The 26502-nt window shown below is 40.6% G+C and overlaps 1 protein-coding gene across 3 annotated transcripts in view; it reads left to right on the top strand.

Moving 5' to 3' along the window:
* LOC111848843 (cell adhesion molecule Dscam1-like) overlaps positions 1–25344 on the top strand; it is a 44776-nt gene extending 19432 nt beyond the window's left edge. The window contains exons 2-14 of one of the 3 annotated variants that reach the window (XM_072712651.1): positions 6148–6195; positions 7414–7632; positions 7966–8247; positions 14485–14778; positions 15193–15399; positions 16504–16551; positions 18999–19217; positions 19585–19866; positions 22428–22709; positions 23431–23637; positions 24098–24141; positions 24175–24226; positions 24421–25344. In XM_072712651.1, the coding sequence (XP_072568752.1) occupies positions 6148–6195; positions 7414–7632; positions 7966–8247; positions 14485–14778; positions 15193–15399; positions 16504–16551; positions 18999–19217; positions 19585–19866; positions 22428–22709; positions 23431–23637; positions 24098–24141; positions 24175–24226; positions 24421–24851 (2615 nt within the window). In that variant the 3' untranslated portion in view covers positions 24852–25344. Of the gene's footprint in view, positions 1–6147; positions 6196–7413; positions 7633–7965; positions 8248–14484; positions 14779–15192; positions 15400–16503; positions 16552–18998; positions 19218–19584; positions 19867–22427; positions 22710–23430; positions 23638–24097; positions 24227–24420 lie in introns of all 3 variants that reach the window. The other 2 variants (XM_072712650.1, XM_072712652.1) reach the window with 2 other exon arrangements.
* The last annotated feature ends 1158 nt before the right edge of the window (positions 25345–26502 follow it).

Here is a 26502-nt window from a genome sequence, read left to right as displayed (position 1 = left end):
TGGGTGGAACTACAAAGGAGAAGAACCACGAGGGGTCAAAAAGCAAAACAGAAAAAATAAAGACTAACTACAGGAGTTGATAAAGAAGCTAGATGCAGGAACGAGGCAACACAAGGAGCAAGAACAGGCAAGGGAATATAGCAGAAACTCACAATAGAACACAGAGTGATATCTAACTTTCTAACACAATGACCAACTCAGGGAACAGAACACAAGCAGAATACACAGATAACGAGGACTAACAAAAGGCACGTGCAAATACTCAGAATAATCAACCAATCAAAACCAAGGCCACAAAGCAAAAAACCAAAACAGAATTGAAATCACAAAACACAGGAGCTGGCCAAACAGGGAGGAGACGTGAAAGGCTGGGACAGACGGGTGCAGACCTTAACAACGCTTATAATAAAAAAAAAAAATAATTTATATTATTATTTTCCCCAGAAAGGTAGTACGTGGATTATTGCGGAAGCAAATATGTACTTTGTTTTCCGTGTTATGTAAATAATATTGATGTTTTATTAGATTAGATTCAACTTTATTGTCATTACACATGTACAAGTACAAGGCAACGAAATGCAGTTTAGGTCTAACCAGGAGTGCAATAAGCAGTAAGTGCAGGATAAGGTATAAGTTATAAGTGCACTTAAATGGGATATGTGCAGGGAGAAAGTAAGGGTAATATTTACAGATGGATATACTGTGAGCATAATATACAGATTGCTAAGAACAGGAATTTACAAATAGACATTTACAGATATATATAATAAGAAATTTACAACTGTATTGTGCAATGGATATTGCTTTCCGAATATGTATGTACAGTGTAGTGCATTAAAAATTAAACAGCGCAATGATAATGGAGAGAGTATGGGAGTGTGTGAGAGGGGGCAGGTGTCAGTGGGGGGCAGAGTTCAATAAGGAGACCGCTCTGGGAAAGAAGCTGTTCCTTAGTCTACTGGTTCTTGACCTGGGACACCTGAAGCGCCTACCGGAAGGCAGGAGAGAAAACAGTTTGTGGGCGGGATGAGAGTAATCCTTAAGAATACTGCGTGCTCGACGCATACAGTGTTTCTTCTGGATGTCCTCAATGGCTGGAAGTGGAGTCCCTATAATGCGCTGGGCAGTTTTCACCACCTGCTGCAGTGCCTTACGCTCAGCAACAGAGCAGTTTCCGTACCAAACTGTTACACAGTTGGTTAGGATACTTTCTATTGTACAGCGATAGAAATTCACCAGGGTGGCTGAGGACAGCTGGTTCTTCTTAAGTGTTCTCAAGAAGAAGAGGCGCTGGTGAGCCTTCTTGACCAGGCTAGAGGTGTTGGTGGTCCAGGATAGGTCCTCCGAAATGTGGGTCCCCAGGAACTTGAAAGATGAGACAGGCTCAACAGCCATCCTGTTGATGTAAATGGGTTCATGTGAACCTCTTCTTCCCTTCCTGAAGTCCACAATGAGCTCCTTGGTCTTAGTGGTGTTAAGGAGCAGATTATTGTCCGTGCACCAAGTGGCCAGGTGCTTGATCTCCTCTCTGTAGGCAGTCTCGTCATTGTTGCTGATGAGACCGATTACCGTAGTATCGTCTGCAAATTTGATGATGGTGTTGGATCCCTGTACAGGCCTGCAGTCATGGGTGAAGAGGGAGTAAAGGAAAGGGCTCAGCACACAGCCCTGTGGTACACCAGTGTTGAGCGTGACGGTAGCGGAGCAGATGTGGCCTGACCTAACATGCTGAGGTCTGTTGGTCAGAAAATCCATAATCCAGTTGCAGATTGAGGTATTAATGTCCAGGTCTCTAAGTTTGGTGATTAACTTAGAGGGTAAGACAGTATTGAATGCTGAGCTAAAGTCAACAAACAGCATTCGTGCATAGGTGTTTGTACTGTCCAGGTGTGTGAGTACAGAGTGCAGAGCTATGGAGACTGCATCATCTGTGCTCCTGTTGCCACGGTAAGCAAACTGGTGTGGATCCAGTGAGGATTGGAGAAAATCCTTTAGGTGTGTCAGGACCAACCGTTCAAAGCACTTCATAATGATGGGTGTGAGTGCTACAGGGCGGTAGTCATTCAGGCATGTTGGGCTAGAGTGTTTCGGCACTGGCACAATAGAGGTGGATTTAAAGCATGCTGGTACAGCTGCTTGGGCAAGGGACATGTTAAAAATGTCTGTGAATACCCCAGCGAGCTGCTCTGCACATGCCCTCAGTGGAGGGCATTTTATGGATTATTACGGGTGCTTTTTCATGAAAAATGTTTAAGGTGTATATACCTCATTGCGCACAGGATTACTCTGGAATACTTCAGGTGCAACTTATCCAGTAAATTCTTTCGATTCCAACGATATGCAGTTCTTGTCAATGCGTTATACCTATCCAAATTTATGAGCCTGTGATTAAAGGGCGCGAAAATCAACACATTTTGCATTTGTCAGTAATGTTGATTCCAAGACGAGACTAAGACTGCAAAAATGTGGTCTCAAGACTGATCTTGAGAGCAAGACCGGTCAAGCACTACAATAGAAAGTCTCTTTGCCTGTGCCGCCCCTGAACACCTCGGTTGGCCGTCCCTGCCGGCTGTGCGGGGTCAGGGATGGGGACTAATCGGGGCCAGTCGGGGATCTGGCCCCGGTGCCGGGGGGGGCCCACTCCTGGCACGCCCTTATTGCTCCCCTGGGTCCAACACCACATTTCACACAACACTAGGGCCTTGAGGGGCGGTGGGGAGGTGCGCCGAGACACTGCCCCTCAATTTTTACTTACATGTTAGACACCACATGACACTAGGGCTGAGGAGGTGGGTTGAGGCAGGTGGGGCTCTGCCGTCTGCCAGCAGTGGGGTGCCCATGCCTCAACTGCTCGCCCACTTTTTGCACCTTAGTCATATACGCAGTCCATAGTACATTAGGGCCTTGGGGGTGCGGGGAGGGGGATGGGGGACTCTGCCATCTGCCAGTGGTGGGGCCCTCATACCCGAACTGCACCCACTAATTTTAATGCATTGTAGACATAAACACACAACTCTCTCACACATGTACATGCACACTTCACACCAACATGGGTCAGGGAGGGGATGGGGGCTGAGGGGCCCCCCCTAACTCTCTGTCTCTGGCCCTGTGCTGGTGGGGTGGCCCGCCGGGGGGAAGACCCATCATGGGGGGGTTCGGGTGGCCCTGGCCGGTGTGGGCGGCCTCCTCTCTTGGGCCGCGGGCCGGGTGGTGCTTGGCTCTGCTGCGCCGTGGTGGGGCCCTGGCGGGCGGTCCGGGGAATCTTGGGACGCTCTGGGCCCTGCTAGGCGGATTGGGGGGTTCGGTCTGGGCTGGGCGGGGTGTCTGCCGCTCCCCGGTCGCCGCGGGTCCGCTCCCGGGTGGGGGGGGGGGCTCTTTGTATGGGCCCCCCTTGGATCATCCTGCAGTGTTGGGGGGGAGGCGTGCCGGGTCGCTGCGGTGGGCGGCGGCCCGTCCTCCCGGGGGACGGGCTGGGGGGGCTGGGGCTCCCCCGGTGTGTGGGGGGCCGTCCGCCGGGGGGTGGGGGGGGTGGTCCCGGTGGGTGGGGCCCTTCGGCCCTGGACCCGCCTGCCCCGGTGGGGTGGTTGCGGGTGGGGCTGGGGGGCTCGCCGCCCGTCCTCCCTCTGCGGGCCTCCCTGTGCGGGGGTTGGCGCCCCCTTAGTCCCTCGCGGGCTCCCTCTCGGGTTGGGCGGGTGGTTGTCTCTGGGATGCGTGGCTGTGGGCCCTTGTGCCGGGGGGGCAGTGGGGTGGCTTCGGTTGCCTGGTTCTCCTGCCTTCGCCTTGGGCCTGGGGGGGGGGGGTGCTGCCGCCTACCCTGACGGCATTAAATGCCAGCACATCCAATGACAAATCAGGTCACACCTACACTTGCACATGCATACAAGACTGGTTGAGCGATCAATATCATTATTATTATGACTTTTTAGGGTATGTTATAGATTTTGGAATTGAAATATACATATATAACGGTACGATTACGTGTGTGTATGCTACATATATATAATACCGATTTGTATTAATTATTATTAGTATCACTGATGTTGTTATAATTCTTGTTGTTTGATGAGTGTTATGTTTCTTATGGTTGTTTGTATTCTGTATTCCCCTATACTTCATCTTTTTTCCATCCCGCCTACATTATTAGTGTTATTATTTCTGTATACCTTTTTTTTTTTTTCTTTTCTCTCTCCCCCTCTCCCCATGGTGATTGATGTCTGTTATTGTTACGCTGTTGTTTTTGTACCCCCCCTGTTTTTCTCCTTTTCCACGGTACTGGTGAGTTCGGAGCGGCCACAATCTTTACTCTTGAATGTAAAAAGTAAAAAAAAAAAAAAAAAAAAAAAAATAGAAAGTCTCTTTCTTTATCTTTCGAATAAAGCCAAGATCAAACATATGCTAATAAGCTTATCAGGCAGATCTTGACTGACATAAAACAATTAATAAATACTGTCACACAAAAAAATCTGAGATACATAGAGTTTATGGAAGCACTAGGGTGAAGACAAGTAAATTGACACTTTTCTTTTGTTTAATGTCTGTTTTTTATTACCAGTACAATTTGGAATATGTGCTTTTTTGCTGTACGTTGTCTTGAATGGTATGGCAAGGTTAATCTGACTTCAGGCCATACAGAATGTTACAGCAAGAAGAGTGCTTATCGGGGCTAAAGTTCATATCAGTCCTGTTCTTGCACCAACAAATTTAGAGGAGAATATAAATGCTACTTCATAATCTTAAGTCAACATCAGTTTTTTTTATATATATATATATATATATATATATATATATATATATATATATATATATATATTTATTTATTTATTTATTTTTTTTTTGTTGTTTAACAAGATACTGGTTTGTCTTGTTACATCAATAATTAAGTACCATGACTTGTAGAAATTTCCAGCCAGACACTTGGTGACACTTGGACGACAGAATGTTTTATTTCTACTCAGACTAAGAAGCTACTGAAAATCAGCTCTGCATGCAATCTCCCCTTTGCTGCTTGAGCACGGTGTACAAGCACATCAAGTGTTGAGGCAGTGAGCACAGATTAATAATTTCTCAGGGCGGTTACAGAATCTTCAGGAGGCATCAGATTACTGCATAACTAAGAGATACTGTTGACTAAGACTTTGCAGAACATCTGCACCCAAGCTGAGGCAAAACTGTACCCCCTATCCCGCCAGCTTCAGCTGGGGAAGGATCTAATAAAGGCTGAATTAAGGTGCTGGCTGAATGGATCTTAACTGCAGAGCTGCTTGAGTGCAGTGAATGATGTCACAAAATACATTTCATGAGTTGATTCAGCTGCTACATGTCTTGATGTGGCCGTTACTGTCTCTGATGTGCTGTTAGTTATGTTCAACAATGATTCTCAGTAGCATCTGAAAGTTTTACGAATGTGTAGGTATATCAGCGTTACTATTTCATTAACAATATTGACCTGAAATACTAACAGGTTACCTTCTCTGAAGGGGTTGGTTTGGCCTCATTGGGGTTGGTGATGTAGGACCTCCCTGGGTCATTGCGAGGTGGTTCCCTCTCTCCTGAAGGTTAGCTGAGTTTATAATGTGCAAATCCCAAGTGTTAATTTTGCAGGTCTCTCTGTATTAATCATTGAATGTCTTTTCCTTGCAGGATTTTTTGGGTTTCTTACATAATTATTCATGAAAGCCACTGACTCTCCAGCAGTCATGCCTTTAGTAAATAAGCTCTACAGAGCCTTCTTGGGGCACAATATTGTGAAGTGAATTAAGTTGTATGTTACAAAAGTGCTTGAAATTCACTATGCTCCATTTTATATTTTGATGTTAATGAACAATGACAATGGCTTTGTTTTGTTGTTATGTTAAATTATAAATGTGTTGTGAATTTATATGATCAAAAATGCAACAGGGGGAATGAGCTTAAGATCCAAGCCTTTGTAATGTGGATTTTTTCACGTTTGATCCAGTTTTATAAAGAAGCCCTTGCAACTTTGCCTGCTTAACCAAACTGCCAATATCCATTTATATTTAATTTGTTATTTTTGATTGTATAAAATGATTAAGCCAGCAATGATTTTATCCTCTTGGGAATTAGATGATTTTAAATGTTAACTCAGTTTGTGAGGTTAATTGCACATTTTTTTTTTCTTTCTTACAGTGTTTGGTGCAATTTTGCCATTTTCACTGGGTCAATCGAGGCCAAGAGGTAATTTTTCAAGATTCATGATTATTTAATTGTCACATATATAGTTATACAAAGTACAACACACAGTGAAATGCATCCTGAACCGCTCTTTTGTAGACTTTGCAAATTTAAAACTCCAATTGTGCTAAGTTAAAGTGCAAAAAAAGCTAAAATGCAAGCAAAGTATATTCAAAATGAACGGTAACACAGACATAAAAAAACAGTTACAAATTACATACTTATTTTGTGTCCATTCCAGAAAGCAGTCTTCCCTTAGTCTACCTTCACATACAAGACAAATATTAAAACCAAGTAAATGCAATCCAGTAAGGGTACAGAATCTCCCAGAATACTAAAGTATACTAAGGCAGAAAGCAATGAAAACAATTATATAATATATACTGCTTTGGAAAAAAATCAAGCAAGGAAGAAGCCCTTCATTAATGAGAAACAAGGAAGAGTCGGGCTGCAAAAAAAAATATATTTTACATAGATGCACAGCCATTAATTGAGAAATGAGTGAAAAAAAAATGTGTTGTGGTCTCTTAATTTTTCCCAGAGCTGTACATGAATATGCATCAATGGTGTCAGTCTGTAGCTTTTTGTTAGATGCATGTTGCATTTGTAAGATGCCATGATTTATCGTTTAGCTAGTTGCCCTGTGAACTCCTAAATGACACTGACCTTCTGGACAATGTTAGCTCGCCTTCTCTGAGCCTCCAGTTGGGCTTCTTTGCTAAGCCAACCTTTGTACATGAAGGCTGTACTGTGATATCTAACATGTTATCTTTCTAACCCAAAAATCCAGCTTCGTGATTCAGGCCCCAGGAGAATTTAAATTGTTTTCAGGGCATTTTCTGGTGTGTTTTGTAATTATCTCTTGAGTGCCTGCAACCAGAAGGGGTGACACCTCTCCACTGATTGACACTTAGTTAACTAATAATAGCTAGAAAACATAGTGAAATTAAATATCAGTAGAAATTTTACTTCTATTTTAGAATTTGATATGGAAATATTTGGTATTAGCTAATTCTTGCTCTGAACAAATAAGTTTAAAAATCTTCATTAATTACATTAATGCTCTTAAAATATGCAATTCTTGGGGAATGCTTAAGCATTTAAAATAATTCCTATTGAAATACCGCATGTATGTTCTTAGTGTAGTTCTGTGACAATATGTTTGTCCAATACTGAGAAGCTGGTATATATTTGTGGGTCTTCATCTTCCCTTTCCGACAGTGACCATAAAGGAGCAATTTTTACCTGTATACTTGGGAGACACCATAGTGCTCACCTGCTCAGAAGGAGGCAACGTCAAATGGTATTTCAATGATATTGTAATCTCAGATCAAACACAACAAAACTATATCTTCACCATAAAATCTACTAGTGCACAAGGCCAATATGCGTGTGAGGGGCATGGAAGTAAGAGTGATGCATATAATCTCAAAATTGAAGGTAAGTAAATATCTGCAACTGATAATAACCTATTATTACATTTAGATCCTTGTAAAATGTGCTACATGCTGCTATAGAAATATCTCTGGGAATTTAGTACAATGTTCTTTTTTTGCTTAGCAACAATCATTTATCAAGCAATACATGAAGTTGTTCAATTTGTGAAAGTGTCTATTTAGATCTTTGCAGTAAATGGTGATATGGTTACCTAGTTAGTATTTACCACTACATGAGATTTAAAGAGAAAATAAGAATAGTAAATTTGCCTTGATTGGCAGGTCTGAGCCTGACTATATCTAATCTCCTTCTTTCCTTGCTTCTTTCATATCCCAGATTCCTTTCCTCCAGTGGTCCTAGTCATACAGTCTGGACATTCAGTGGTCTATAAAGATGACTCTGTTCTTCTAGCCCTTTACGTGGACGATTGTCTGAATTGGACGTGTTATGTGTATAAAAAGCAGGGCTTTCACCCTGTAATAATAAAAGATTACCCAAAAACTGGCCCTTTGAAGTTCATGACGTGCTCTGTGGAGAAGACCTCAGAACCATACATTTATTGGTGCAAAAATAAGATTACAAACATGAGAAGCAGCACTGTTGTTCTCACGGTAACTGGTAAGAAATGTATTTATTCAACTTTCACTTTCTATACTTTCCTATTGATCCATTTGTACACCAGTTATACAGTTTTATCTGAATGCTTAAACCCTGTATACCTATGTGTGTGTATTTGCTAAATGTATGACACCTTTTTGCAAACAAAGGCTTTTCATTGACACTGTCAGCGCGTAGTTGGTGCTTTGTGTGTAAATTCAAATGACGGTTTGTGTGTATTGTATTGCCGAAACAATGTTAAAATGGAGTTTGCAGAGTTTTGCAAGAATTATTTGCTTTTTCAAGAGATATATAACTTTTTATATAATTTATCTGAACAAGGAATTTTCCATCAATCAAATCAATCTTAATTTACAGTTGACATGTACGTGGGGAATTATTTCACTGTCATATACAATGCCTGACAAAAATCTTGTCACTTAACCAAGGTGTAGGAGCAACAAATAATAACTTGACCTGTAGTTAATCAGTTGGAATCAGAAATGGCTTATAAGAAAAGGCAAAGCCCTCTAGATTATGCTTATTATACCAAAATAAAGTTTTGCATCATTCATTGAGTTTTGTCATGGAATTAGGACAGAAAGGTCAACTTTTGCCTGGACAAAAGTCTTGTCATATACAAAAATAATGCAGAAATTATACATATACTTCATTTAGAATACACAAACATGCTACAATAACATCAGAACATAAAGTCATGGTGCCTTGGAAAAAAAAATAATAATGTGTATGACTCCCATGAGCTTGGAGGACCACATCCATACGTCTTGGCAATGACTGAAATAACTTGTTGATGAAGTCATCTGGAATGGCAAAGAAAGCAGTTTTGCAGGACTCCCAGGGTTTGTCTAGATTCTTTGGTTTCGTCTTCCAAGCCTCCTCCTTCATCTTATTGTGGTTTTTTGGTCTCCCTAGAGCAACTTCGCTTTAGTTTAGCTAAACGTGGTTCAGCAGGAAGTTAGTCTCGGGTAAGTAATTGTTAATTTGGTTATTTTAAAAGTTTAATTTAAAGGTTGTTATCGCTGACGCTGCCAGATAATTTATAATAAAGTACCGATTTAACGCAAGTGTTAATTTAGTGTTTTAGTGTACTCGGCACTTTGTTTTAACTACACGTTAATTAGATCAACTAAAAGTTTAAATATTCTCTATTAATATACTGGGCTGGGAGTAAAGGACGGGGACATAGTGAGTTAGGTAATTATGGGGCCAGCTCAGTGTTGTGTTTGCAAGATGTTTGCCCTTCTGGATGCTTGCGTCCAGTCGGACTTCGTCTGCGAACGATGTAGGTTAGTTGACTCACTCATGGTCCAGGTTCGTGACCTAGAGGAGCGACTGGCTCTCATCCAACATAACAATGAGTTAAAGGAGAGAGTTAATACGCCTTCTAGGGAGACTGTGTGTACGTCACAAGCGGGGAGGGGGGAGAATGATGAACAGGTAGGTCGAGAGACCTGGGTGAACGTAGGTTGTAGACGTAGAAAAGGGCATACACAATTCACAGAGGCAGCATCACCTGAAGTAACAGTGTCTAACCACTTTCAGGTGCTTCCAGCTTTAGAGCCGGAAGAGACTGGGGAGGCAGGTGGGCCCTTGGGCACCAAGGAGCCGCCTACCCCCAGTAGAAGGGAGGTTGTGGTAGTAGGGGATAGTTATGTGTGCACCCGTGATAGAGGGTCCCGTACGGTGTCTTGCCTGCCTGGTGCCCGGGTAGGGGACCTTCCAGATCGAGTGGACAGGCTTTTGGCCCCAGCCGGGGTGGATCCAGTGGTCGTGGTGCATGTTGGCACCAATGACATAGGAAAGGGCAGGAGGGCTGTTCTGCAAGATAAATTTATAGAAGTCGCGGATAAGCTTAGAAGCAGAACATCCACGGTGGTATTCTCTGGAATACTTCCCGTGCCACGTGCAAGTCAGGCAAAGTTAGCTGAGATAAGGGGATTAAATGCGTGGCTAAAATGGTGGTGTAGGAAAGAGAGGTTCAGGTTTATGGGGCACTGGAAGACCTTCTGGAACAGGTGGGACCTGTTCAAGCCGGACGGGTTGCATCTGAACCATAGGGGAACCAGTGTATTGGGGAGGCGTATGTGCAGAATAGTTAAGGAATGTTTAAACTAGGGACTGGGGGGGCAGGGAGGTCAGTTAAGAATTTATGTGGGGAGAGACGGAAAGCCCAAATAAATATTAAAAGTAGACACTGTAAAAGGCCTACCATTAGTGGTCTGTATTTGAATGCTAGGAGTATTAGAAACAAAATTAATGACTTAGAGGCTTTAATTTCTTCAGACAATTACGACATTATAGGAATAACTGAAACATGGATGAGTGACAATGATGGTGATGAATATAATATTGATGGTTATACGTTGTTCCGTAGAGACCGGATAGGCAAGAAGGGAGGTGGTGTTGCAGTATACGTAAAAGAAAACTTGCAGGCAAGGGATCTCACTGATAAAAATAAAAATTCAGAAGCTGTATGGATAAAACTTGATGCTAAAGATTCAAATGGCCTAATTGTCGGGGTTTGTTATAGAGCACCTAATGTAACTGTAGAGGAAAGCAGAATGTTATATGATGATATCAGGATTATGAGTAATAAAAATGATGTGGTGGTTATGGGTGATTTTAATTTACCTGGGATACAGTGGGACACAGTCTCTGGCTCTTCTGTAAATGAACATGAGATGGTGGAATTAGTACTTCTTGATCTTGTTTTCTGTAATAACCAGGATAGGATTGGAAAATTAGAGGTTTTAGACCCATTGTACGGTAGTGATCATAACATGGTTAAATTCGAGGTTAATTTTAGTGTCCGAAGAGCAAAGTCGACATTAAAAGTATACAATGTTAGGAAGGTTAACTTTAATGGTATGAGACGGAAATTAGAAACTGTAAACTGGACAGAGTTAAATAGCAAAACAGTTGAAGAGGCATGGGAATTTTTCAAAAGCACATTGTTGCAAGTGCAAGAGGACTTCATACCTGTTTCCAGCAAAACTAAATCTAGGAAACGACAACCAAGGTGGTTTATTAAGGAAATTAAGAATAAAGTCAGGAGGAAAAGGGCTCTGTTCCACAATTGGAAAATAACTAATGATTTCAAAATTAAGCAGGAGTATCTAAGTCTACAGGCAGAGTTAAAAAATAACATTAGGCTATCCAAGAGGGATGTAGAAAGAAAAATTGCATTGGAGGCTAAGGATGACAGTAAAGGTTTCTTCCAATATTTTAACTCCAAGAGAGCTCTAAAAGCTGAAATCACTAATTTGCAGGATAGTAAGGGCCTTATAATTGATAACGAAATTGATATAGTAAATGAGTTTAATGATTATTTTTCACGGGTGTTCACAGTAGAGAACACAAGTAACTTACCACCAATTAATACGAATACAGCATCGTCTATGACCAATATATGTATAACTGAGGTTGATGTGATACTAAGCCTAGCTAAACTCAAAATAAATAAATCGCAGGGGCCTGATGGCATCTTACCAATAGTCTTAAAAGAGATGAGGGATATTATTAGCCAACCTTTAACTTTAATATTCCAGAAATCGTTATCTGCCGGTGTGGTACCTTCAGATTGGAAGCATGCTAATATAACACCCATATTCAAAAAAGGGGATAGAAGTAATCCAGCAAACTATAGGCCAATCAGTTTAACTAGTATTACTGGAAAAATAATGGAAGCTATAATTCAAGTGAAAATGGTAGATTACCTAGATGCAAATAACATCATAAAGGATAGCCAACATGGATTTAGGAGAGGTAGATCCTGCTTAACGAATCTACTTGAGTTCTTTGAGGAAGCTACTAGTGAAATTGATCACAAAAAGGCCTATGATGTGATTTACTTAGATTTCCAGAAGGCCTTTGATGTTGTCCCCCACAAACGGCTCTTGCTAAAGCTTAAAGCTGCAGGGATTTTAGGAACTGTGGCAGCTTGGATCGAAAACTGGCTAACTGACAGGAAGCAGCGAGTAGTTATTAGAGGCACAATGTCACAGTGGGCCTCCGTTCATAGTGGGGTACCGCAGGGTTCAATTTTAGGACCACAATTGTTCCTAATTTACATTAATGATATTGACACAAATATATACAGTAAACTGGTTAAATTTGCAGACGACACCAAGGTGGGCGGTGTAGCAGATACTGATCTAGCAGCAGAGAGGCTTCAACGGGATCTGGATTTAATTAGCGAATGGGCTGATACTTGGCAGATGAAATTTAACAGATAAATGTAAGGTAATCCATGCAGGGAGCAGAAATATAAAGTACAGATATTTTATGGGTTCCACTGAAATAAAGGTAGCTGATTACGAGAAAGATCTCGGTATGTATGTTGATGCTTCCATGTCCCACTCTCGCCAGTGTGGGGAAGCAATAAAAAAGGCGAACAGAATGTTGGGTTATATCTCTAGGTGTGTGGAGTTTAAGTCAAGGGAGGTGATGTTACACTTATATAATTCCTTGGTAAGACCCCACATAGAATACTGTGTGCAGGTTTGGTCACCATACCCCAAGAAGGACATTGCTGCCTTAGAAAAGGTGCAACGAAGAGCTACGAGAATGATTCCTGGTCTTAGAGGAATGTCTTATGAGGAGAGGTTAGCGGAACTGAATCTGTTTAGCCTTGAGCAAAGGAGACTAAGGGGGGGATATGATTCAGGTCTATAAGATTCTAACGGGTCTGGATGCTGTTCAGCCAAATGACTATTTCAATATTAGTCTAAATACTAGAACTCGTGGCCATAAGTGGAAATTAGCGGGAGAACATTTTAAAACAAATTTGAGGAAGCACTTCTTTACACAGCGTGTAGTTAGAGTATGGAATAGTCTTCCTGCTAGTGTAGCGGAAGCTAAAACCATGGGTTCCTTTAAATCAGAGCTAGATAAGATTTTAACAACTCTGAGCTATTAGTTAAGTTCTCCCCAAACAAACATGATGGGCCGAATGGCCTCCTCTCATTTGTAAATTTGTAAGTTTGTAAATGTACCCCAGACATGCTCAATAATGTTCATGTCTGGTGACTGGGCTGGCCAATCCTGGAGCACCTTGATCCTCTTCAGTTTCAGGAACTTCAATGTGGAGGCTGAAGTATGAGAAGGAGCGCCATCCTTATGCAGAATTTGCCCTCTCTTATGGTTTGGAATGTAATGGGCAGCAAGAATATCTTGATACTTCAGGCTGTTGATGTTGCCATCCACTCTGCAGATCTCTCGAACACCCCATGCTGGATGTAACCCCAAACCATGATTTTTCCTCCACCAAACTTGACTGTTTTGTGCGTGAATTTTGAGTTCATGCGGGTCCCAACAGGTCTCCTGCAGTATTTGCGGCATTTGGTATGATTCGTCAGAAAAATCAACCTTCTGCCACTTTGCCACTGTCCATCCTTGCTGCAAGCTGTGGGCCTTGGCAAATTCAACATGCTTTTTTTGTTGCGTTCTTGTTAATGCTGGTGTCTGAGCACTAATTTGGCCATGGAGACCACTGCGTGCGAGAATTCGAGAAACTGTTCTTGTAGACACAGTGGTTTCTGGTGACCAGTTCTGATGTAGCTCTGCTGCAATTGAAAAAGGGTTGGCCCTGGATTTTCGAAGCAACAAACGGTCCTCTCAAAGAGTTGTCTTACGGGGTCTGCCTGACCTGGGCTTGTCATGAACATCAGCAGTTTCTTCATATCTTTTTTTAATCCTCTCCACTTGACGTTTGGATACATTAACGATGTCTGCCACCTCAGCAGCAGACTTGGTCTGTGGTTGAATCTTTGGCATGTTGTCAGAAGTCAGGTTGCACTTCAAGTGAAGGTCTGGTGTTCTTGGGGTTCTTTTTATACACACCTGGGATTATGTTAATTATAATATTTGTCACAGGTGAACCTCTAATCTGTGATTGTTGAATCATTAAAAGACATGACAAGACTTTTGTCCTTGCAAAAACAGGTGTTATGGACTTTAACAAGCTGTGAACATCAGGACACTTTTTGACTGTTTCATTTTGCACCCAGTTATTAATGTGAAAGCCCTTGGCATTAAATTGATCCATTCATTGTAGCAATTGATTGATTAGAAATAAAGTCATATGCCTTTTTAAGTTACTATTTCCTTATGTGGCAAGACTTTTGTCAATGACTGTATAGTGTTGTTTTTGTGTCACATGAGAGTTTTCTTCATAATTCTTTGAATTGTCAGTCTCTGTCTTTGTTTCTCATTGTGCTGTTCTCGCCCCTTTAGATCTAATGGTAAAACTTGTCCCTCACCCTGCTCCTCCAGAACTGGGAAAAGATTTAGAACTGGAATGCGTTGTTCATGGTGCACCAACAATAAGTAATGTAATTTTCTATAAAGACAATAATACTGGTACAACAACGCTGACTCATCCCCAAAACAGTGTGAAATACCTGATTGAGAATATGACAAAGACTGACGAAGGAAACTACAAATGTGAAGCTACCTTCACAAACCAAGCGAGTAGCAGCAATAGCGAGTTCACTGTCAAGTCTGTGCCTCAGAAAGTCGTTGGCATAGGTAAACAGCTGAGTGAGTGTTGCAGTGTGAATGTGTGTCTGCATGTATAGACTTGATGTTTTTATTTTAAAATGTAGGGAATATTAGCAGTATAAACTTTTCTATGAGAAGGTGTGTCCAAACTTTTGACAGGTACTGTATATGCCTACATGTTTATTTGTTTATTCATTAATAGTACATTTCCATATTCTATCTATATCTGTTTTTTGTCCTTTTATCTTTATCTTTGTATCTTAGTATATTGTTCTGTGTATTTATGTCTTGACAGAATGTTTAAATTGCATACATGTGCTACCCCCAAAACAAACTACTTGTATGTTTTGTACATGACAAATAAAAGGAATCTGATTGGCTATGATTGGTTTTCATTATCTCTGATTGGTTCTGATTATCTCCCTTTTCCTGTCCCTCCAGAAGTGACTCTAGTGGCAGTCATGTCATACACGCCAGGGAATCCTGTGTGCACTTGCAGCGAATGCAGGTCTGACGGCAAGTCTGAATTCTATGAGATTGTAAATGGTCACTATAAAAAAGATGAAAATACAGCCCTATCCCAGGGGAAGTACGCCTGTAGAGTTCGCTGGGATACCGGAGCCTCCTCATTCAGTCTGCCATACTCTGGTGAGTCCTGGATGGTGATTTTATAATGTGCAAAACTAACAGTCTGTATTCATGCCAAGTCAACCAACCTATGGACTCCATTCCAACACGACACATGGTGCTATATGGGAGAGCTTGTCTATTAAAGTTATGGCGCCCCCTGGAGATCCTGCAGGTGCCAGCAGGTGTCTAGTAGAGGCTCAGTTAAATTAAACCACACAGAACAGTGCAGATTTGCTTTTAGGACTGGGTTGGGTTAGGGCATTATGCATGAATCCTGGCAGATAAAACAGATTCCATACATGCTACGTTCTTCAGATACTGACAAAGAGTCTTCAAGTCTCCGAATGAGATTCTCTGTAGTACCTGGCTACTTTCATATGAGTATATTTTATGAATAGGTGGATATATCAGTGTTACTATTTCATTAACAATATTGACCTGAAATACTAACAGGTTACCTTCTTTGAAGGGGTTGGTTGGGCCTCATTGGGGTTGGTGATGTAGGACCTCCCTGGGTCATTGGGTGGTGCCCTCTGTCCTGAAGGTTAGCTGAGTTTATAATATGCCAATCCCAAATGCCGAATTTACAGGTCTCTCTGTATTAATCACTGTATGACTTTTCCTTGTACTTTTCCTTGCAGGATTTTGTGGATGTCTTACATAATTATTCAGTCATGCCTTTAGTAAATATGCTCTACAGAGCCTTTTTGGTGCATAGTATTGCAAATATACCTAAATGTTAGAAAAATTCACCATGCTCCATTTTATAACTGATTCTCTTTTTATAATGCACAATGGCAACGGGATTGTGTAGTTCTGTTATAATAATATTATAATTGTGTTGTTATTTTATATTGTAAAAATGCAACAGATGAAATTAGCTTAAGTTTCAAGCCTTTGTAACATGTATTTTTTCCACATTTGATAAAATTTTAGAAAGAAGCCAGGAAACTGCATGTTTAACTGAACTGTCAATATCCATTTCTGTTTGATTTAGCTAATTATTTTTAATTGTATGAAATGATTAAGCCAGCAATGATTTTAACATCTTGGGAATTAGATGATTTTAGATGGGTTAACTCGACTTGTGAGGGTAATCGCAATTGTTTTTTTTTTTTACAGTGTTTGGTGCCGTTTTGCCATTTTCACTGGGTCAATCTAGGCCAACAGGTAATTTTAAAAATACATACGTGTCAGGATGGGAAAATATTTTTTCTAATAGTTTTGCATAGTTTTGCATTTCCTTGCAGTAGTTTTCCATTTCCTTTTTTTTACTAATAACTGTATTGTGTCAGTTCAAAGTACAAAATATAGGATTAATAAGTATAAACTTAAATGATACAGATATGTCCAGTTAAGTGTGCTTTAAGCATTTAACTATGGGAGACAATGCACTCCATATAACTTTTATATGTGCTTTTATTTTGGCCTACTAATAATTGTACTGTGTTCATTCACTGCCAGTTATTGTAAACAAAACATCTGGATTATTGAAAGTAAATTGCACACAAAAACAATGAAATATTAATTAAAATATGCAAATAAATCTGGGAAACCAAGGGATGCCGCTTGTTTTCTTGAAAGGTATTACAGCCGGAAAATTAAATGTAAAGTTAATTTTACCGCGGTGTCTTAGTTAAGGTTTAAACCCGAACCAACTCTGACACCGCCGTAAAGTTGTCTTTATATGGGTTTTTTTGGCTGTAATATCTTTCAATGTTTGTAATATATTTCAATATTTGTGACTGCACGTCACATTCAATAACCCAGTTGACTGCTTAAAATCACTGGTGAATGGACACTTTATGTATTTATAAATAGGCCTACGTATAAAATTGCATAATATTAAAGTAACATGGTGTACCTTGTTCCCCATATTTTAATAGTTTCAAAGCACACTTTACGGGACATGTCTGTATTTAGGTTTATCCGTGCCGTCATGTTGCAGTAAATAACAAGTGGGCAAATGTAGTGGAATCGCAATGGTAATGCAACAGTATTGCGACGGAATGCAAAGCCATCTTAAAAATATTTTCCCTCCCTGACCACTTAGGGGCTCCGTAATAACCTATACAATTCAATTGAAAACAAACAAATCAGTTAGAGGGAAAAATATAAAACAATAAATAACGTACAATAAGCTAGTTGCATAAGTGTGCACATCCTTAAACTAATACTTTGTCGAAGCAGTTTTTGATTTAATTACAGTGTTCAGTCTTTTTGGGTACACACCTGCCACCAAGTACAATGACTCTGGATAACCCCAAATAAAGTTTAGTGGTCCTAATAGGACTTTCCTGACATTTAATCAGTTGCATCCTACAGCAAAAGCTATGGTTCAAAGAGAACTTATAAAGCATGAGGGATTCATTGTTGAAAGGTATCAGTCAGGAGAAGGGTACAAAAAAATTCCATGGCATTAGAATTACCATGGAACGCAGTGAAGGCAGTAAAGAAGTGGAGAAAATATGGGACAACAGTGACGTTACCAAGAACTGGACGTCCCTCCAAACTTGAAAAGAGAAGATGACAAGACTGAAGGAGCTGCAGGAATTTCTGACAAGTACTGGTTGTGACAACAATCTCTAATATTCTCCATATGTTTGGAATATGGGGTAAGGTCACAAGATAGAAGCATTTTATTACAAAGAAAAACATCCAAGCCAAGCTAAATTTAGCAAAAAAAATAGATCAAGTCTCTCAAAAGCATGTGGGAAAATGTGTTATGATCTGATGAAACCAGGTTGAACTTTTTGGGCACAATTTCAAAAGGTTTGTTTGGTGAACAAACGACACGGCGCATCACCAAAAGAAAACCATGGTGCTTTGGGGTTGGTGGGGCTTTAGTCAAGATGGAGGGAATTGTGGACAGTTCCAAATATCAGTTCATTTTGGCCCAAAACCTTCAGGTATCTGCTAGAAAGCTGAAGATGAAGCAGAATTTCACCTTTTAGCACATGCAATGTCGCCAAGCATACATCCAAATCAACAAAGGAATTGCTTTACCAGAAGAAAATTGAAGTTTTGCAATGGCTGAGCCAGAGCCCAGATCTACTGTAAATACAGCTGAAAATCTGTGGGATGACCTGAAGAGGGCTGTGCACAAGAGATAAGGAAGAGTGTGCAAATACTGCCAAGTCAAGATGTGGCATGCTGATAGACTCCCACCCAAAACGACTGAATGCTGTAATTAAATCAAAAGGTGCTTTGAAAAAGTATTAGTTTAAGGGTGTGTACACTTATGCAACCAGATTATTGTACTTTTTGATTTGTTATATTTTTCCCCCTAACAGATTTAATTGTTTTTCCAATTGAATTATACATGTTATTGGTCACATTAAAGGTGGGGAAAATTTTGAAATGATTTAACATGACAAAAACCTGGCATTTTAATGGGGTGTATACTTTTTATATCCACTGTAATAACTGAAAATCCTTATTAATGATATTAATGCTCTTAAAATATGCAATACTGGGGAGCGCGTAAGCATTTAAAATAATTCCTACTGAAATACTGCATGTACATTCTTAGTGTAGTTCTCTTCTGTGAAAATATGTTTGTCCAATACTGAGAAGCTGGTATATATTTGTGGGTCTTCATCTTCTCTTTCCCACAGTGAACATAAAGGAGCAATTTTTACCTGTATACTTGGGAGACACCATAGTGCTCACCTGCTCAGAGGGAGGCAACGTCAAATGGTATTTCAATAATACTGTAGTCCCAGATCAAACACAACAAAACTATATCTTCACCATAAAATCTACTAGTGCACAAGGCCAATATGTGTGTGAGGGGCGTGGAAGTAAGAGTGATGCATATAATCTCAAAATCGAAGGTAAGTAAATATCTGCAATTGACAATAACCTATTATTACATTTAGATCCTTGTAAAATGTGCTACATGCTGTTTATATACTGTACAAATATATACAAATATGCTGCTATAGAAATATCTTTGGGAATTTAGTACAATGTTCTTTTTTTGCTTAGCAACAATCATTTATGAAGCAATACATGAACTCGTTCAATTTGTGAAAGTGTCTATTTAGATCTTTGCAATAGATGGTGATGCGGTTACCTAGTTAATATTTACTACTACATGAGATTTAATGAGAACATAAGAATAGTAAATTCACCTTGATTGGCAGGTCTGAGCCTGACTATATCTAATCCCCTTCTTTCCTTGCTTCTTTCATATCCCAGATTCCTTTCCTCCAGAGATCCTAGTCACACAGTCTGGACATTCAGTGGTCTATAAAGATGACTCTGTTCTTCTAGCCCTTTACGTGGACGATTGTCTGAATTGGACGTGTTATGTGTATAAAAAGCAGCGCTTTTACCATGTAAAAATAAAAGATTACCCAAAAACTGGGCCTTTAGAATTCTGGACGTCCTCTGTGGAGAAGACCTCAGAACCATATATTTATTGGTGTAAAAAGAAGAACACAAACATGAGAAGCAGCACTGTTGTTCTCGCAGTAACCGGTAAGAAATGTTATTATTAAACTTTCACTTTCTATAATTTCCTATCGATCCATTTTTACACCAGTTTTACAGTTCTTTTTCTGAATGCTTAAACACTAAACTATGGGAGGTATTTTTTGCAAAAAAAATTAAATGAAAATGATAAAATGAAAATACAATCTCCACTTTGCCATTTAGGTTTTAAAGTCTATGTGAAAAAATCCTGCCAAAATGAAAATTAAAATGAAATACTGCCATTTGCATTTTAATTTCCCACTCATGTATGAGTCAGATGTGAAAAATTAAAATAATGATTTTTGTCTTTTCATTTTCCAATTTGACTTTTTATTTTAACTTTGCAATTTCATTTTCAAGTTCATAATATGCAAATATATGTTAATTGGAGTGGGGCAGTGGGCAGAATTATGGACTTCCGTTACGGTTGATGTGTTTCTTGTACATGGTCAGCGGTGTTGCCTGAGCTAATGGCAAAGTCACACGCGGCTTAAGTTAGCTACTCATTTGCAGCTTCCAGTTCATTTAGCTTCTTATTTGTAGCATCTTATTTCACGGTTTAAGTTATTCCCAGCTTCTTTAGAGTGGAGTGCTCGCAGCATCACATGCTGCACATTTATAATTAAGACATTCTGAAAATATGAAATAATATATTAATAGAATTTTTGTAGCACACATATTTATACAGGTATGTCATTGTAACGAAACACTGAAATTAAGCCTGCAAGGAAATTTGTGAAATAAACTTAAATGCCTCATATCTATTATTGTCTATGCAAGTGGACCATAGAGTATCCTAATGCTCAAAAGCCAAAGAACCCAGCAACAATATTTCAGCTTCGGGTCAAAGGACATGCACGTTGGACGTTAGACTTCAATGACCAGTAGGGTGCATCAAACCCCCATTGATTTTCAAAATGGTTTTGGCACTGTACTATTCAGTTGCTTTCCTCTTCCGGAGGTTTGGTCTCTTTTTCCTGTCTGTTTCCACAACTTGTAGGACATTCTGAAAGTGCTCTTCTGACCTAGCAGCATCAGCAAAGTCAGCACCTAGCTTCACCCCTCTTTCTGCACAGTCATTAATGACGTTAATGGCATCTATGTTCATTTTTGACAGTGCATACTAACCCATGCACAAATACACATGGAAACTGAATGACTTTCTCGATTTTTATGTTTACATAATCTAGTAATTTTTCATGTAAACTCTAAGTTCTTGTGTTTAACTACTTTTTAATGTCATATTTTGCATTGTTAAACAAGAAAGTGTGCATTTAAAATATATTTGTGAACTTCTGAAGTACCTTCGTTTTTCTTGCGTTTATCATTATTTTTCATATTTTCAATCTAGATGTGGACCCGGTAGATGTTAATCAAAATTAACGAAATTTTGCCCAAATTATTTTTTCATCCGGTAGAACATATTTATTATACAGCCAAAAACATTTTGAAAATCAATGGGGGTTTGATGCACCCTAATGACCAGACTAGGGAAAACATACCTAACGCAGACTTAAATACATTGGACTAATGACAGCAACATGAAACAGCTGGTAAACACGGGGATTCCACACAAGGTAGATGAGGGGGCGTGGCACACGGAAGGAGCGGACGAACGGGGCATGACAAGAGTGTTGAAGCACTATCTCTCAAACCATTCACATGTAACCAATGCAGTTGCCATGGGTGTCAAACTGAATGCGCTTTCTCTGCTTTACAGTCAGTTTGTAATTGTATACCACACTTCTAGTGAAACTGGAAACATTGCTCTCTACATTACTACAATGTTTTGCCAACTGCTCTTCCACATTGACAAGAAAGAGCGCAACATTTAGCCTGGTTTCTTTGTGTTTTTGTTCCAAGCACAAATGTTTTTGTTTTCTTATGCTGTACTTCTGTTGTTTGAGCAGTGTTAGACCATTTTGAGAAAAAAAATAACTTTATCCCCTTATTTGTATTGATAATGAGTTATGTTGGGAATACACGGCTATACTTTACACCTTTGGATTCCTGTGTGTATCTGTGATTGCTACATGTATGACAGCACCTTTTTGCAAACTGCTGTGCCCTGCACAGAGGTAAAGCTAAAGCCACAAGTGCTTTTCAGTTACACTGTCAGTGCGTAGTTGATGCATCTTGTGTAAATTCATATGACGGTTTATGTGTACTCTATAGACGCAATAACACAATTTTTAAAAAGTGTTTGAAGAGTTTTGCAATAAATGCTTTTTCAAGAGAAGTATAAGGTTTTACTGGTTTGCATAAGGTTTTGTGGTTAGTGTGTAGAATTTTGCAAAAATAGCATATAGTTTCAAAGATAGTTCCAAAACAATTAGAAAAATACTGTAATAGAAGAGTGCTCAACTAAGGCAAATTTATCTGAACAAGGAATGTCCCAACCTAATGGTAAAATGGACATGAAATCAATCTTAATTTACAGTTGACATATACGAGGGAATTATGTCACTGGTGTTTTTGTGCTAATGTTATGTAAGAGTTTTCTGCATAATTATTTGAATTGTCAGTCTCTGTCTTTCTTTCTCATTGTGCTGTTCTCACCCCTTCAGATCGATGGATACAACTAGTGCCTAACCCTGCTCTGCCGGAACTGGGAAAACAGTTAGAACTGGAATGCATTGTTCGTGGTGCACCAAAGATAAAAAATGTAATTTTCTATAAAGACGGTAAAGCAATGCTGACTCCCCAAAATGATGTGAAATACCTGATTGAGAATATGACAAAGACCGATGAAGGAAACTACGAATGTGAAGCTACCTACACGTTCCAAGCGAGTAGCAGCAATAGCGAGTTCACTGTCAAATCTGAGCCTCAGAAAGTCATTGGCATAGGTAAACAGCTGTGTGAGTGTTGCAGTGTGAATGTGTGTCTGCATGTTCTGTATTATTTACAGTACCAGTCAGAAGTTTGGATACACCAAACTGCATGTCGCATCACATGATCTGGCCACCTGACCTACTGTAAACTTAGCAGAAATTGTTTGGAGGTGTTTGATCAGAGAGTTAAGGAAAAGGAGCCAGTGAGTTCTCAGCATATGCGGGACCTCCTTCAGGACAGCTGGAAAAGCATCCCAGGAGGCACCTCATGAAACTGGCATAGAGGAGACAGTAGGGTCAGCCAGTCCCTGGAGCGATTGGGGTTAAGGGCCTTAAGGGCCCAGTGGTGGAATCACTCATTCCATATATGCTATTTTATAGACTTGATGTTTTGATTTTAAAATGTAGGGAATATTAGCAGTATAAACTTTTCTATGGGAAGGTGTGTCCAACCTTTTGACAGGTACTGTATATGCCTACATGTTTATTTGTTTATTCATTAATAGTACATTTCCATATTCTATCTATATCTGTTTTTTGTCCTTTTATCTTTATCTTTGTATCTTAGTATATTGTTCTGTGTATTTATGTCTTGACATAATGTTTAAATTGCATACATGTACTACCCCCAAAACAAACTCCTTGTATGTTTTGTACATGACAAATAAAAGGAATCTGATTGGTTTTCATTATCTCTGATTGGTTCTGATTATCTCCCATTTCCTGTGTCCTCCAGAAGTGACTCTAGTGGCAGTCATGTCATACACGCCAGGGAATCCTGTGTGCACTTGCAGCAAATGCAGGCGTGGCAGCAAGTCTGAATTCTATGAGATTGAAAATGGTCACTATAAAAAAGATGAAAATACAGCCCTATCCCAGGGGAAGTACGCCTGTAGAGTTCGCTGGGATACCGGAGCCTCCTCATTCAGTCTGCCATACTCTGGTGAGTCCTGAATGGTGATTTTATAATGTGAAAAACTAACAGCCTGCATCCATGTCAAGTCATTCTACCTATGGACTCCATTCCAACACGACACATGGTGCTATATGGGAGAGCTTGTCTATTAAAGTTATGGCGCCCCCTGGAGATCCTGCAGGTGCCAGCAGGTGTCTAGTGGAGGCTCAGTTAAATTAAACCACACAGAACAGTGCAGATTTGCTTTTAGGACTGGGTTGGGTTAGGGCATTATGCATGAATCCTGGCAGATAAAACAGATTCCATACATGCTACGTTCTTCAGATACTGACAAGGAGTTTTCAAATCTCCGAATGAGATTTTTTTCTTTGCTTCAGAGTTGCTTGTGCTCTGCTCTAGGAGACCAAGAAGCTGCCTTGTTAGTCAGACAAAGTATTCAGCTGAAGATTCTCTTCACCGTTATTCTCCCTCTCATTCTCAATTGCAGTGTCAGGAGAAGACCCCAATGTTCTCAAAATAGTTGTAATCGTGGTGGTCATAGTGCTCATCTTGATTGTAATCTTGACCGTGGGATATTTCCATTATTTCTACCCGAAGCGTAGAAATAAGCAAAAGTGTACGTTTTTATTTTGTTTCATTGTAACAGTTCTGATCTATCACCACCTTTCTATGCTTATCTACCCAACAGCAGTCAAATTCAACTGACTTATTTAATTAAATACCCTTCTTTATAATTATCTGTAGTTGTTCATCTGCTTACTGTGCTTCTCGGAATTGATTCAGTTTTTAGCCATTCTCTCTCAATTTTAGCCGAGGCATTGTACCAGGAGGTGCCACTAGATGCTGTGAAATCCGACAAGGGGGAAGGAGGTTATGAGGAGCTCAAGGGAGGAAAAAGAGGAGAGAGGAGAGGAGAGTACGACACACTGAAGGGGCCGGATGCAGACAAAGTCACAACAGCGGAGGTCTCAGACACCAGAGAGCAGGGTGGCTATGAGGTCCTGAAGGTTTCTCAAGATGATTCGAGGAGAAATGAGTACCAGACTCTTAAGGGGGAAGGAGGCAAGGAGGCAGAAGGGGGATACAAGGCCCTGAAGACATCTAAGGCAGAGGAGGATGCAGGAGTGTACCACACCCTCAGCCCAGCAGGAGAACAAGGCGCAGGGTATGAGGCACTGAAGCTGTCCAAGGCAGAGGGGAAGGAAGGGGAGTACCAGACTATTCAGCCGGGAGGAAATTAAATGGGGGCCTGCACTCAATGGAGTGAATATGATCATTGTCTAACAGGTGGTCTGTCACCAGTGGGTTACATGGGAAGTTGCATTTGCACGTCTGTGGTGCATGAATCCAGTGTGTGTGACACAAGTGCGTGGAAAACAGTGTGTAGGTGTTAAAGAAAATATGTCGCTATTGAGGAAGGAGCCAAACGTGTGGTCATATGTTTCTTTCATTATTTCATTGAACTTCCACATATAGATTTAACTGCACGGTTACAAGTATCATATAAAGTATATTTCTGCTTTGATATTGCATTTTAATCATTACTCCATTTTAATGGGGAATTCAATACATTTTCAGAATCATATAAACATTACTTTCTAAAAGATGCCATACTTATCCAGTTTATAGACAAATACAAAGACATTGTTTTTTCTGTTACCTGTCGTTAAGCAGCTAATTGAATATATTGTGTGAATTTGTGAATTAAATATATGACATATAAAAATATATTTTTATTGATATAATAAAGTTGCTTATTAAAAAATATGCAAAATTCGGTTGGTGCATCTCTTTTTTTCCAGGTTTATCTAAACTATTTCAAAAAATCAACTGGTTTTCAGTTTTGTAATAGGATTCAGTTCGACTTGAATTGACTAGACTTCACCACAAGGTGGGGCTGTCAACAATGTTTTCACGTGGTTGTTCTCTGTCGTCTCTGTCTAAATATTATCCATTCATCCATCCATCATCTGCCGCTTGTCCGGGGTTCGGGTCGCGGGGGCAGCAGCTTCAAGAGAGGCACCCAGACCTCCCTCTCCCCAGCTACCTCTACCAGCTCCTCGGGGGGGACACCGAGGCGTTCCCAGGCCAGCTGAGAGATATAATCCCTCCAGCGAGTCCTGGGCCTGCCCCGGGGCCTCCTCCCTGTAGGACATGCACGGAAAACCTCTCCGGGTAGCCGCCCAGGAGGCATCCGCACCAGATGTCCAAACCACCTCAACTGGCTCCTTTCGACGTGAAGAAGCAGCGGTTCTACTCTGAGGCCCTCCCGGATATCCGAACTTCTCACCCGATCCCTAAGGGAAAGCCCAGACACCCTGCGGAGAAACCTCATTTCGGCCACCTGTATTCGCGATCTCATTCTTTCAGTCATTACCCATAGCTCATGACCATAGGTGAGGGTAGGGACAAAGATGGACCAATAGATCGAGAGCTTTGCTTTTTGGCTCAGTTCTTTCTTAGTCATGACGGACCGGTTAAGCGCCTGCAAAACTGTAGACGCCGCTCCGATTCGTCTATCCAGCTCCCGATCTCGCCTACCCTCACTCGTGAACAAGACCCTGAGATACTTAAACTCCTCCACTTGAGGAAGTGGGGAACCCGGTCGTAAGCCTTTTCCAAATCCACAAAACACATGTAGACCGGATAGGCAAACTCCCAGGCCCCCTCCAGTACCCTTGCAAGGGTATAAAGCTGGTCCAGTGTTCCACGGCCAGGACGAAAACCGCATTGTTCCTCCTGAATCCGCGATTCGACTATCGATCTCACCCTCCTCTCCAGTACCCCGGAATAGACTTTCCCAGGGAGGCTGAGAAGTGTGATCCCCCTGTAGTTGGAACACACCCTCCGGTCCATCCATCCATCCATCCATCATCTGCCGCTTTTCCGGAG

The sequence above is a fragment of the Paramormyrops kingsleyae genome, chromosome 5 (genome assembly GCF_048594095.1).
Source record: "Paramormyrops kingsleyae isolate MSU_618 chromosome 5, PKINGS_0.4, whole genome shotgun sequence".
Lineage (NCBI taxonomy): Eukaryota > Metazoa > Chordata > Actinopteri > Osteoglossiformes > Mormyridae > Paramormyrops > Paramormyrops kingsleyae.
This window is presented reverse-complemented; position numbering and strand designations above follow the sequence as displayed.